Genomic DNA, 14625 nt, shown 5'->3' on the forward strand with positions numbered 1-14625 from the left:
CAGGAGACATTTTTCTTTTTCGCCTCTGTCTGTAAAATATCATTTTTACAGACGTCACTGGGCCACCGCGGCAGTTTCCTATGCTGCTTTCGATGTAGTATCTATTAGTTTTTAAAGCTATTTCTATCAGTAGTCATTCTGCAGTGCTTAATATTAGGCTTGAGTTAATTAGTCCCACCATCATGACAGAAAGAAAGGATATAAGGGCTTATGATAGCTTGAGGAGAAATAAAGTCTCTTTTTTGCCCATGAGCAACATAAGCCTAACCTTGGCTAGAAGGTTTGGCAACTTCAGTACACTGTGAAAAACCTCTGAACTCAAACTGACCAACACATAATATACACATATACTAAAGATCAGACTATAGTCTATGAAGATGTGCAAGGACCATCTGTCAATAAAAGTTTTAAAACTTTTAAAATATCTACAATTATAATTGCATCATTTGGGTAAAAATTGTAATGTCTTTCTTGAGTATATGCACTTCCGTTTACAGATACTACTTAAAATCATCAGTAAACTACTTATTATGCTGATAGTAAATAACTTACAAAGGACAATAAGAGAAAGGATACGTGGTCCAGGGGGAATATGTAATTATATCTGTATATTAAATGATTTAAGATCCAAATGTGACACTATATTACTATATTATGGCATATTTCTTAGCCATAAATATTTGGATTTAAAATGTTAAATATTTATAGTATAAATTCAGTCTATAAAGACCACTGTACCTGCCCAAGTTTTTTAAATTACAATGAAAGCAATTATGGTCATTCTGGACAAATTAATGCATTAATCTAGTGTGCAATGCTATCTTTCCAGTTTAGTGAAGAAATAGAGTTTTTGTGGCGGCTTGCCCGTGCCTATGGAGACATGTATGACCTATCTACAAATACACAAGAAAAGAAACATTATGCTAATGTTGGTAAGTAATTTGTCTGCACTGGATGTTCTCAGTGGCATTATTTTCCACAATAAGCCATCAGTGGGCTTAATATAAGCGAAATCATCTAGGTTGAAGACACAATCCATTATATGTTCTGATAATGAAAACTGTACACAGCCTCAGAACAAAATGGTCTTCTGGGACCAAAGTGTATGTTCCTTTAAAGCAGTTAAGCTAATAATATTAAAGCAGGGAACTGGAGGAAAAAAAAAAACCCTGATTTCACTTTTTGAGTTTATGATATCACAGGAAACTAAAACACCTGTGCTAGCATTTGAGGCGCAGTAATAAGCCAAGGAGGACTGTGGTCTCCAGCTGCACCCTATCAGGTAAATTCACAGCTCACTTCCTATAGCGTGGAAGGCCGGGAACACATAGAAATAACCTCTCGGTTGTAGGGATTTCCAAAACGGCTATACCATAAACTGCTGTGAATACCTTTCTTATACATTTGAAATTTTCCACAATAACAATAATCACAATAAAAACCAAGGAGACTGTCAAATTATTGCTGCTGTTGTTGTATTTATGTTTCATTGGATGTCAGAATGCTTTCTCGTCAGAGCTCCTGTGTGCCCATCTCTCTGAACCGCGGGTTTTATTCTCCTTTCTTCCAAAGCTTTCTCTTTCCCCGACTTTTCTATGATAGTATAAGAAGCAAATAGCAAGTGAGAACTCCTCTCACTCTAGTCTGGCATCTTTATTTCCATGAAGGACATATGATCAGAATCTGGGGCCGTCTTTCTGCCACTAAGAGGTTTCCCTGCTGAGTGTCCTCTGCACTGAACTGCTTCTCACTGGAGGAAGATGGCAGACGTCCCCTCTTAGACTGTGCTATTTATCCGTCACCTTCCCAGGGTCTTCTGGAAAGCAGCTTTCTATAGCAGTCCAATTATCAGGCACTATCCATGGTGGAGTCTAGAAAAGAGATTAATTTCAATGAAAAGAAAATTTCAACCAGAGCCTGAAAGGGTTTGTATTCCTATCCACTGGGGGAGGGGGGAGCATATTGATGTGAAAATTGTTTGACAGCAGCAGAACTGTATCTCTCTCTAGCACTCCTCTTGGGTGTCCTGTTAGCAGATGGGACCAGGAGCACAAAATACGGGAGGGAAGCCTCTGACTTTGTTGGGAAGGCGATGCTGTTCACATAATATATAAAGGGACAAATAGAAATGGGATGTTATTTTAAGACTACAGGGTGTCTTAGAAGAAAAGGAAGATTCGATAGCAGGAGCTAGATGTTTGTGTAGGGAAGTTTTCTTAAGGAGATAACCAGCTCCCACAGACTGGTTCCCTAGACTCTGTTTTTAAATTGAACAAGAGCTCAAGTGAGTTGTTCTTCTTAGCTTTAACTGTTAACTTGACGAAACTTAGAATTGTCTGAGAAGGGATCTCAACTGAGGGATTTACTACATCAGATTGCTTTGTGGGACTGTCCTGGTTGATAATTGATAGAGGAGGCCCCAGCCCACCGTGGGCAGTGCCAATACTTGGGCAGATAGTTCGGGACTGGACAGTGAAGCTAGAACAGCGTGGACCTGCAAGCCAGCCGCCAGGTGGCTCCTCCGTGGTTTGGATTCTGCTGCTCTCCCTCAGCTGTGCTCAGAAGTAACGCGTGGATGGCAAGCAGGCCTGAGTTCCTGCTTGAGTTCCCAAAGTGACTTTCCTCAATGACGGTGTATGATCGATTCCTCCTCAGTCCCTTTGGTCACGGTAGTTGTCACAACAGCAGAATGAAGCTAGAACCGGAGTTGATGTATGAGACGGTCAATTAGGAAAACACGATAGAGATCTAGCTGCCAGAGTCCCGCATGGGGTCAAAATGAGATTTATCCTTAAAAAGAAAATTTACCATGTCACATCAAGAAGAAGGTACCATTTTCATTCCCACAAAAGGAATATATTCAAATACTTAAGTAAAGCAAAAAGGGTCATTTTTACTTATACATTTAAGAAATTAACTCAACATGTTAGTGTCTGGGAACAGTGTTAAAATGAAGTGTGGCAAGAAGGGCTGAGGAGAGATGCAAGAAGGGACACTTGAGGGACAGTGCCACACTAAAGAAATAACTGTATGAAAGACCAGTCACAAGCCGTCACAGTTCAGTTCTCCAGGAAATACTATTTGAGGGCTTCTACCCCACCTTAGATCATTTTGTTCCCAAATTTAAAAAATCTTTATATTTATAATAAATCTTAACACATTAGAGCTGGGCAGATATCAACCTCTATGCTAGTTTGTTTACTTCCCTGTCAGTAAGATATCATTGCCATGCTCTCCCCGGGATGCTTCTCCTCCAGCAGGCCAGCCCTCCTGGCCATGTGCTCACGATCCACCTGCCCTATGACACCTTCCTCCTTCCCCCTCGTCTCCCTCTCCGCTGGTCTCTCCTCAGACCTGAGCCCAGGAACTGAAGCCCACCCACCTCTCCTGCCCAGCTACAGGCTGTAGGCATCTTTATTAACCAATAGTTTTAGATTAAAAGCAACAAAAGTTAGCATACGTCGTGACAATTCAGTCATCTTGAGGCAGCTAGACCTTGGGATACAGAAGTTAGCCTTACAAAAAAATGCAACACACCAAACCTCAACAATTCCCCATTTTTTTCTAAATAAAAAGGCTCTCTTATAATAATAACCAACATATACAGGAACAATTATAAAACAATAATGAATATTATTAAATAAGATTTAAATTTAAAAGGCAGTCTGTTTATATTTGGCAGTTTAGATGAAGTATTCCATCATCGATACTATCTTGGTGAGTTCAGAGTTTTCTATTTAGATCATTTTCTATCCTAACTTGTATTACCATCCTAAAATCATCTCCTTAGACTTAGAACATCTTCTTGAATCCTAAACATCTTTAGCTCATAGTAAGACTATGACTATATCGTCTCCAACCCCATCAGAGACCTGAGAAGGAATAAATAATATCCAAGTATGATAATTGTGTCCCCTTTTCTACTCAATCCCCCTTCCTTTACCTTAGAAAGAAAGAAGGATAGAGAAAAAGAAGGGAAAGCTAGAAATCCCTGAGTCTAGGCTTCCAATTTTATTTCTTCCCTGTCCAAGACCATAACTATTTGTAACCATCCCTTTAAATGACAATATACCTAAAACTCATAAAATGAACAAAACCATCCACCCCATCTTAAAAGAATGGAGCCATGATCTCCTGAAATTACTTCCTGCTGACCTGGGTAAAAAAATGCCTTCAGGTGTGTCCAAAAGAAATTAGGAAAATGGTTAAGTCAAAAGACAGCAGTCACCATCATCTGTTGTCCAGTCTCTACGTGCTGAGAAAGTTCAGGCTTCAGCGAAGGCCTGGCTGGATCCGTCTATACGTTTGGACAAACCAAGGTCATCTGGGGTCAGCAGCCCTCTCTGAAGCTGTTTGAAAGCAAGTCTCTTGAGGAATGACATAGAAGCAATCTGAGGCAGGACCAGATGTCCCAGCATCCTCCACGGTTGATCTCATTAGTGCTACTTCCTCCATTGTCATTTTCTGAAAACATAATTTCTTACAAGTAATACCTAGATCAGCACCAACAATGCATGGAATGTGCGAGGTGCACAGTTTAGCCAAAGACGACCTTCTGCTCTACATCTGAGAGATGAAAGACATCTTTCTCTCTGACCTAGTTGATTATATGACTAAACTACAATACAGGACTCCCATTTGTGCCATCTGAAGGGATAGTAAGCCATGAAAATTCTGTGGCCAACAAGATTTAGTGGTCATGCTTAGCTGAAGTCAGTTTCAGAGTTGTTTCGATAGAGGGTTTAGCATTGTATGCTACTGGTTCATTTAGTTCTTTTGATTTTCTTCTTTGTTTCTGCAGCCAAAGTCTTCAGGAGGTCTCCCTCTCTGAAATCTGATTTTTATCAGTTTGTATGGAATCCAGAGCCTTTCTGCCTTTTATGTTGACACAAATACCTCTCTCCCAGTATAAAATACCTTTTGTCTAACAGAAGTCATCATTAGTATAGACAGATCTAATCTAATCCTATTTTTATCCAGGTTTGCTCCATTTTGACCTCTCTCAAAGAAATGTGTAATATCACAATTACCATTGAGCATATAGCCCTTTTCATTTTGATAATTCAAAAAACAAGATTGTATGGAGTCCAAATAACCTCCTCTACAATGACATACATTTATTATTACTTCTTGAGAAAGGGTTTCTCTGTGTAGCCTGGGGTGACTCAGATTTGTTCTGTATATCAGACTGGCCTCGAACTCACAAGGATCCTATCTGTCTTTGTCTTTGTTCCCAAGTATGGGAATCAAAGACACAGATTTATTTATTTAGTATCTATGTACCCTTGATAGCATTTATAACAATTTTTATCTCCTTCTCCGTTCTTTGGAGATTACTTTTTATGTGCTATAGCTATCCCTTCCATTTTCCTCTTTTAATTTAACATTCTTCCTTGTGTTCAACTTTATTTGAACTCCTTTCCATCTTAATTCCCACCCATACCCTCAAGCATACCCTATACTTGCTCAGAGATCCTGGCCTGGATTATGTATTTCATGCCAGGCTATGTTGCCCATCAGTTCTCCTGTGGGAGCCCCACTTTCCAAGAAGACTGGCTGGCTGTTCAGAGTAGCATGACACCCTCCCTCAAAGGGGATAGCAAGTCCCCAGTCTGTGCCACTTTAAACTAGGCCATTGTCTGCCAGTGTATCCAGTTGTATAAAATGATGGGGTATCATGTTTACACCATAATTGGCATTCATCCCTGTCTTTTCACATTTAAAACAATATCACATTGACTCTAGGACATGTATATTTATTTATTTATCTCCTCTGACACAAGGCATTTGTATTCTCTATTGCCAAGCTGATAATTAGCATGCAATACAGTTATAACAGTATTGTTTTTGTTCTCTCTCCTATGGTCTTTGGATTCCTTAGTTGGATACTTTTCTTCTGGAGAGATAACAGCAAACAGCCTCTCCCTGACTCTAACTCTGGGACCTAACATATACTAGAATATATCTTTTCTGGGGGTTGGAGGATCCTTTTTGGCAACAGAAAAGGCATCATCTTTTAAATTGAAATTATAAACCTTATGTGGATAAATATATCTACATTCCCCTTTCTCTTTATATCAAATTAAGATTAATATGCATTTCTCTTTTAACTTACTAAGGACATTTCTACTTATTGTTAAGCAAACGCTTACATAGTACCTTTAAGGAAAACAATGTGTCATTTTGGGCGTTAGACTGTCCTTTGCAACAGTCTTCTCAGGCTTCATCTTAGCATCAGCCAGTCCCACCCTGACTTCATTGTGTAGACCAGGATGGTCTAAAATCTACAGAGATCCGCCAGACTGTCTGCTGTGTGCTGGGATTAAAGGCATACGCCCCCGCCACCCTGCTCAAATATTTCACCTCAGTTTCAAATCATTGTAATTCCAGAAAACAACAGATTTGAACTGTACTGACATTCTGAATTTACTTAAAATCTTTAAAAGTCTCCTATGTTTTAGACATGTCAAACAATAAAAATATCCTTGCTGATAACTGAGGATGATAATTTAGGGGCTCCATTTATTCCCTGAACCCATTCTTACTGTGAATGAGCAGGCCAGCCCCTGGGCCCGGCCCCAACCCTTTACACACTCTGCTCTCTTGGCATTTCCCTAATCAATCGTTAGCTGCGTATGGACTTGTGGTACGCTGAAGACTTTGGGCCCTAGAAGTCATGGACAGTCTCTAATTTGATGTCTTATCCCCAGATGTTCACACGAGGTAGCAGCTGATAAGCAGTCAGCAAATGATGTTTGAACTGATTACAAGCACTGTCCTTGGAAGCTGGTAAAACACAGGTGTCAAGAACAGACTCCCAGAGTAAGCACGACCCTGGGGCCGAATGTCCTCCTCTAACAAGTGCAAGGGGTCAAACGCTGTCCACCTCAGGACCTTATTTAGGAGCCACGGACTGGAGATTCCACTTCCTACCCACTCCTATAAGGACACTAAACTTCAGTCTCTTTGTCTTTCAGGAAAAACTTTAGGAGAGAGAGCTATTACCAGAGCGCCCATGAATGGACACTGCCATCTGTGGTAAGCACGTGGGGTCCCCGCAGCCCTCCTTCCCCAGTGCGCATGCCTCTCTCTACACCACAGGGAGTCTTGCTAATATCCAATATATACAAGGAACTCCAGAAGTTAGACCCCAGGGAACCAAATAGCCCTATGAAAAAATGGGGTGCAGATCTAAACAAAGAATTTTTCACCTGAAGAAATTTGGATGGCTGAGAAGCACCTTAAGAAATGCTCATCATCATTAGTCATTGGGGAAATGCAAATCAAAACAACCCTAAGATTTCACCTCACACCAGTAAGAATGGCTAAGGTTAAAAACTCAGGAGACAACAGGTGTTGGCGAGGATGTGGAGAAAGAAGAACACTCCTCCACTACTGGTGGGATTGCAAGAAGATACAACCACTCTGGAAATCAGTCTGGAGGTTCCTCAGAAAACTGGACATAAGACTTCTGGAGGACCCTGCTATACCTCTCCTGGGCACATACACAGAGGATTCCCCGGCATGCAATAAAGACACATGCTCCATTATGTTCATAGCAGCCTTATTTATAATAGCCAGAAGCTGGAAAGAACCCAGATGTCCCTCAATGGAGGAATGGATACAGAAAATGTGGTATATTTACACAATGGAATACTACTCAGCTATTAAAAACAATGAATTCATGAAATTTTTAGGCAAATGGTTTGATCTGGAAAATATCATCCAAAGTGAGGCAACCCAATCACAAAAGAATTCACATGGAATGCAATCTCTGATAAGTGGATATTAATTAGCCCAGAAGCTCTGAATACCCAAGGCACAAGTAGCATATCAAATGACTCCCATGAAGAAGTACGGAGAGGGCCCTGATCCTGGAAAGGTCTGATCCAGCATTGTAGGGGAGTACCAGGACAGAGAAAAAGGAGGGAGGTGATTGGAGTATGGGTGTAGAGAAGGCTTATGGGACATATGGGGAGGGGAGAACTGGGAAAGGGGAAAGCATTTTGGAATGTAAACAAAGAATATAGAAAAGAAAAAAAAAAGAGAGAAAAAAAGAACCCAGTCACTGCTGCCAGTCACGTGCTGGCCAGTCACTGCTCTGCTCACAGAAAAAGAGAGTGGCTAGTGCTGCAGCTGTTATGGTTATGTCTGGTCTCACACATTTCTCATTAGATTATGTTCTAAATGTGAGTAGTTCCTGAGAATCTGACAAGTCTCATGCCTTTGAGGAGAAACTATAGTTAAATCTAATTAAATATACCATATTTTGAAAAGTTATACTAAAGTTATGACATGTTTCTGAGCAAAATGTGGGACAAACGTTGCAAAGATTGGAAGCATGGGTCATTCATTTTCTTTAACCTGATGAGTCACAGGAAACAAATTCCACAGGTCAAGGGAAATCCAGTCTGTGAATTAGGGAGCATGAAGCCTCCTAGGCTAGAGTGGGCGCAGGATGGGAAACTTTGGAGCAAAAGAGGAAAACCACGTCATGGCTCTGTCTGTTTGCTTTTTTTTTTTTTTAAAGGGAGGTGTCTCCTTCTACACTGAAAAAAGAAAAAGAAAAGAAAAATATATTGTTTTAAATTATCCTTCCTTTTATTTGTTGTTCAGTTTTACAGTTTTAGATTCTTAGTTGTTGCTGCTGCCACTGGCTTTGTTTCTCTCACAAGCTAAGTGAATATACGGTTACCCTGGATACAGTAGAAAACTAACTTATGGTCATTTATTGAGTGCAGTTGGGGTTTTACTGCTGTGGACAGACACCATGACCAAGGCTACTCTTATAAGGACAACATTTAACTGGGGCTGGCTTACAGTCCAGAGGTTCAGTCTGTTATCATCAACGCGGGAGCATGGCAGGGTCCAGGCAGGCATGGTGCCGGAGAGGTCTGTGGCTTCATCTGAAGGCTGCTAACAGAATACTGGCTTCCAGGCAGCTAGGATGAGAGTCTTAAAGCCACTGCCCACTTGACACACTTCCTCCACCTCACCTAGTCCAACAAGACCACACCACCACATAGTGCCACTCCTGAGATAAGCATATTCAAACCACCATATCTGGGGTTATTTTGTTTCTTTAGGGACATCCCTAGGCAAATCTATCCAAAACATCTATCTTTTCACTGTTCCCAAGATCCCTAACAGCAGAGCTGCCTGTTTGTCTGTCGTCAGCAGGGGTTGCTCCATTCACAAGAACTTGCTTTAATTTCTTGTTTTTTTTTAACCTTTTAATTATATATTTTTATTTTCTATATTCTTTGTTTACATTCCAAATGATTTCCCCTTTCCCAGTTTCCCCACCCCATATGTCCCATAAACCTTCTTCTCTCCACTCATTCTCCAATCACCTCTCTCCTTTTTCTCTGTCCTAATACTCCCCTCCAACACTAGATCAAGCCTTTCCAGGATCAGGACCCTCTCCTTACTTCTTCATGGGAGTCATTTGTTGTGCTAATTGTGCCTTGGAGCTTCTGGGCTAATTAATATCCACTTATCAGAGATTGCATTCCATGTGTATTCTTTTGTGATTGGGTTTCCTCACTTAGGATGATATTTTCCAGTTCCAACCATTTGCCTACACATTTCATGAATTCATTGTTTTTAATTGCTGAGTAGTATTCCATTGTGTAAATATACCACATTTTCTGTATCCATTTCTCCATTGAGGGACATCTGGGTTCTTTCCAGCTTCTGGCTATTATAAATAAGGCTGCTATGAACATAATGGAGCATGTGTCTTTATTGCATGCCAGGGAATCCTATGGGTATATGCCCAGGAGAGGTATAGCATGGTCCTCCGGAAGTGTCATGTCCAGGTTTCTGAGGAACCACCAGACTGATTTCCAAAGTGGTTGTACCATCTTACAACCCCACCAGCAGTGGAGGAGTGTTCCTCTTTCTCCACATCCTCGCCAACACCTGCTGTCTCCTGAGTTTTTGACCTTAGCCATTCTGACTGGTGTGAGGTGAAATCTCAAGGTTGTTTTGATTTGCATTTCCCTAACGACTAATGATGTTTAGCATTTCTTAAGGTGCTTCTCGGCCATCTGAATTTCTTCAGGTGAAAATTCTTTGTTTAGATCTGTACCCCATTTTTAATAGGGTTATTTGGTTCCCCGGAGTCTAACTTCTTGAATTCTTTATATATTGGATATTAGCCCTCTATCAGATGTAGGGTTGGTGAAAATCTTTTCCCAATTTGTTGGTTGACGATTTGTCCTTTTGATGGTGTCCTTTGCCTTACAGAAACTTTGTAATTTTATCAGGTCCCATTTCTTAATTCTTGATCTCAGAGCATAAGCTATTGGTGTTCTGTTCAGGAACTTCCCCCTGTGCCCATGTCCTCAAGGGTTTTCCCCAGTTTCTTTTCTATTAGTTTCAGTGTGTCTGGTTTTATGTGGAGGTCCTTGATCCACTTGGAGTTGAGTTTAGTACAAGGAGATAAGAATGTATCAATTCTCATTCTTCTGCATGCTGACCTCCAGTTGAACCAGCACTATTTGTTGAAAAGACTATCTTTTTTCCACTGGATGTTTTCCACTCCTTTGTCAAAGGTCAAGTGACCATAGGTGTATGGATTCATTTCTTGGTCTTCAATTCTATTCCACTGGTCTACTTGCCTGTCACTGTGCCAATACCATGCAGTTTTTAACACTATTGATCAGTTGCCTTCCTATACTCAAAGGATAAGCAGGCTGAGAAGGAAGTTAGGGAAATGACACCCTTCACAATAGCCACAAACAATATAAAGTATCTTGGTGTGACTCTAACCAAACGAGTGAAAGATCTATACGACAAGAACTTTAGGTCTCTGAAGAAGGAAATCGAAGACCTTAGAAAATGGAAAAATCTTCCATGCTCATGGATTGACAGGATTAATATAGTTAAAATGGCCATCTTGCCAAAAACAATCTACAGATTCAATGCAATCCCCATCAAAATCCCAACTCAGTTCTTCACAGAGTTAGAAAAAGCAATTCTCAAATTCATCTGGAATAACAAAAAAACCTAGGATAGCTAAAACTATTCTTGACAGTAAAAGAACTTCTGGAGGAATCAGTATCCCAGACCTCAAGCTTTAATTTCTGAACATAGGAGTCTTGGATTTTATATCTCCACTTAGTTTTCCTGGATCATATTGTATACTTTCAAACTGACATGCGTGTTAAGGCACTTCTGTTCCTTCACTTTGAGGAGTACTTGAAATGAGTTTGTACTGAGAAAGCTATCCTTTCTCTTCATCTCCATTGAAACTGGGTGCCTGGGACCTGGTCAGTCAGATCAGGGTGTTTCTCCCTTAACTGGCTTTCCCTCCTCCCCCCCTTCTTCTCCCTCCTCCTACCTCCTCCCCCTTCCTTTTTTCGTGGCTTTTCTTTCCCCTCCTCTTCACCTTTTTCTGCTCTTCCCTCTGCCCAGCAGTCCTCTGGACCCCTGAGGAATCACATTAGAAATATACACTGTCTTCAGTGAGGACCTTTTTCAACGTGAGTTCTCAGTTTTCATAGAGAAACAATACTGGATCTCCTGAGGGCTCTGTAGGTACCTGAGCCTGGCTCACTGAGGTATCCAGAGCTGAAATCTCCCTCAGTATGTTGCCAACTCTGCCTTCCCTTAACCTCCTCCACCCTCTCTTCCATTTTTGTTGTAAAGCTAATATCTTGAGTATGACAACAGGATTTAATTCCCAGATTTAGTTTTATCATCACAAAGTAATGATCCAATTGTTTCAAGTGATTTTTTTAATTCACTATCAATTTTTAAAAATGTTAAGATCAATTCAATGATGAAAATGTAATACATTTTAATGTCAGCTTAACATTCACTCTTAATATGTATTCTATATACTCAATAGAAAAGACTTCATTCAATCAAATATTAAAACTTACTGTGGCAATTAAAAAGAATCTTAAGCTTTGACTTGTGAGATGCTGGGTGGAATTTAGATAAACTAATCTCGTAGCTAGCCCTCACAATGTTGAGGGAAAATCTTACTCTTCTGGGAGTCTTTCAGGGTAAATTAAGACATTAATAAAACTTTTCTCATTCAGTCAACAAGAATGGCGAACTGTGCGGTGAAGGCAAATCCACCCACCTGTTTGCCAAACAAATATTCACTGGATAGCTGGGGCTATAGGTCAGCTTGGATAAAAGTTACATTGGATGTAACTTTAAGGCTGAAGAAGTATTCTATAAGATTCTGTTGCCTTTAGCATATCAGCCAAAAAATATTCTGGGATCAAGATAATAAAATATATTTATAATATGTTGGCCAAATAGGTTTAGCCGTAGGTATAAATATATCTTCCATAGAGTCATGCTCTATTGTGCTCTACTATTTATGAGTTATAACTACACACCTTATAGTATGTGTGTGTGTGTGTGTGTGTGTGTGTGTGTGTGTTGATTAGTAAGCAGAGCCACACAATGAGTAGAAAAGCAGAAACTAGAACTTAGATGTTGTATTCTGTTGTTTTCAGCCAGTCTCTTAATTCCAAGAGGCTGCCTCTGATTCCTACTGTGTGCACAGAGTGCTGAATCACAAATAGGCAAGAAGTGAGTGTGGTTGTGTTAGGAGCTGTTGAAATTATATATATATATATATATATAAAATCAAGTCTTCTGAAAGCAGCAATACTTCAAATAACCTCTAGATGGAGGTAATTCACCACAGTGTAAAGTAACTTCTTCAGGATTCCCGTCAGACTTGAGTTTGAGAAATAAAATATTAAATTTCATTTTTAAATGAACACTATAAAAATAATACACACATAACTAGAGTTGATTAGAAGAAAGGAAATGATGGGGAAAGTGAACGAGTGACCTTGGAGTTTATGACACAGAGGGAAGCCAATCATGTCTTAGACTCAAGACAGAGTTGAGAACAGATTATACCTATCCTAAGTCCCTACAGATATATTATTTGAAAGAATAAGAGTACTTCCTATAATGTTTATAATTCATGGAATTTCTTTGTCTTTTCTCTTCACTCATAGTAACTTAGAATGATTGAAAATACTTCATAGTCTGGAAGTCTTTGGAAGGAATGATGCAGCAAAATTTTAGCATTTCAAACATATTGATTTATTACATAAACAGTCAACTTAGGCCTTTGTTTGTTAAAGACATGGGATAAATAATAATAGGAAATATGAGGATCCTCTGGTAAATTCTATCACATATTTAAGGAAAGAACACGCCACATTTCCGCCAGCTCTTCCAGAGCTGCTCTATGTAGCCCAGCACTATCGTACATCTAAAACAAGATGAAATGTTACAAGAAGCCCTCTGCCCAGCATCTCTCATAACTATAGGTATAGAACTCATTTTGAAATGTGGTAGCAAACTGAATCTCAACAATGTAGGAAAAGCACACACAGTGGCCGTGTGGATTCTTTCCTGGGCTTTTGAGAAGCTGGTTTGACACATAAAAATCAGTTATTACATTAAGACGAGCGAGGAAGATCATATGCTGACATCAACAGATGCAGGAAAACACAGTGGACAGACAACTGCTATTCATGGAGAGTAAAACAAACAAAACCTCTCGAAAACTAGAAGAGTGGGAACTTCCCCCACTTAGCCGAAAACAAACCCCAGAGCAGCTGTGCTCATCCTCACTGCTGATGTGAGAGAGTTGCTTTCCTGCTGCATACGCATGGAGATGAGGCAGGGTGGGAGTGTTCCTTGGCCCTTCGGGCTCTCCTGGGAGTTCTGGCGAATGCACAGAAGGATGTGAGAAAAGCAGACCAAGAAGAACTTGACTGTTTTCTGAAGATTTAACAGCCTTTACACCTTAGAATTTAGTCATCAACACAGGGTTGTAGGATACCAAATTAATGTACAAAACCCAGTCACTTATATATATATATGTACAAGATCTCTATGAGCCAAACTGCAAAACTCTGTTGGTGATATGGAGAACTATGTAAATGGAGAGCTAGTTCATACTGGAGGTGAATAGCCCCAGAACTGTCAAGATGTCAGTTTTCTCACTATGGTCCAGAGATTCAATACACTGCCAGCCAAAATCCTGTCAACTTATTTTGTGTTTGACATGACAGCGACTGTTCTTTTTCCCTTTTCCAGGTATGCGGTTTTGTGTGGTTATGTATCTGAGTTTGAGGGCTTGCAAAACAAAATTAACTGTGGACATCTATTCAAGGTACAACTTCATTTCACTAACTGCTTGTGAGATAACTCAGCATGTTGAACTCTAGGGGTTTGATGTTCAAACAACAGAAAATGAAATATAATACTGTAACAAAAACAATCAAACCATTTGGGTGGATAAACATTATCCAAGATGGCACAAGATAGTTCCCACAGAGATGAGCGTTGGCTTTTGTTACCTCCAAAGAAGAAAGATCAGCCGTTCGCTCATGAGCTCACAGGCATGTAAAATGTGGCTGAGAAGAGTGATCACCAGTCTCTACTTCAGTGCTTCCCCACCTTCTCAGTGCTGCAGCCCTTTAATACAGGCCTTCCTCATGTAGTGGTGACCCCCAGCCACAAAATCCTTCCTTTATAACTGTCATTTTGCTACCATCGTTAACTGTAATGTGAATATCCGAGATGCAGGATCTCAGTACACAACTGCTGTGGGGGGGTCGCAACCCACAG

The 14625-nt window shown here is 40.2% G+C and overlaps 1 protein-coding gene across 3 annotated transcripts in view; it reads left to right on the forward strand.

Annotated features, from left to right (window-relative positions):
- Positions 1 to 14625, forward strand: part of Rmdn2 (regulator of microtubule dynamics 2) — a 59063-nt gene that overhangs the window by 30444 nt on the left and 13994 nt on the right. For all 3 annotated transcript variants that reach the window (XM_052186430.1, XM_052186427.1, XM_052186429.1), the window contains exons 4-6: positions 830 to 932; positions 6978 to 7038; positions 14092 to 14167. In XM_052186430.1, the coding sequence (XP_052042390.1) occupies positions 830 to 932; positions 6978 to 7038; positions 14092 to 14167 (240 nt within the window). The remainder of the gene's footprint in view (positions 1 to 829; positions 933 to 6977; positions 7039 to 14091; positions 14168 to 14625) is intronic.

The sequence above is a fragment of the Apodemus sylvaticus genome, chromosome 6 (assembly GCF_947179515.1).
Source record: "Apodemus sylvaticus chromosome 6, mApoSyl1.1, whole genome shotgun sequence".
NCBI classification, from domain to species: domain Eukaryota; kingdom Metazoa; phylum Chordata; class Mammalia; order Rodentia; family Muridae; genus Apodemus; species Apodemus sylvaticus.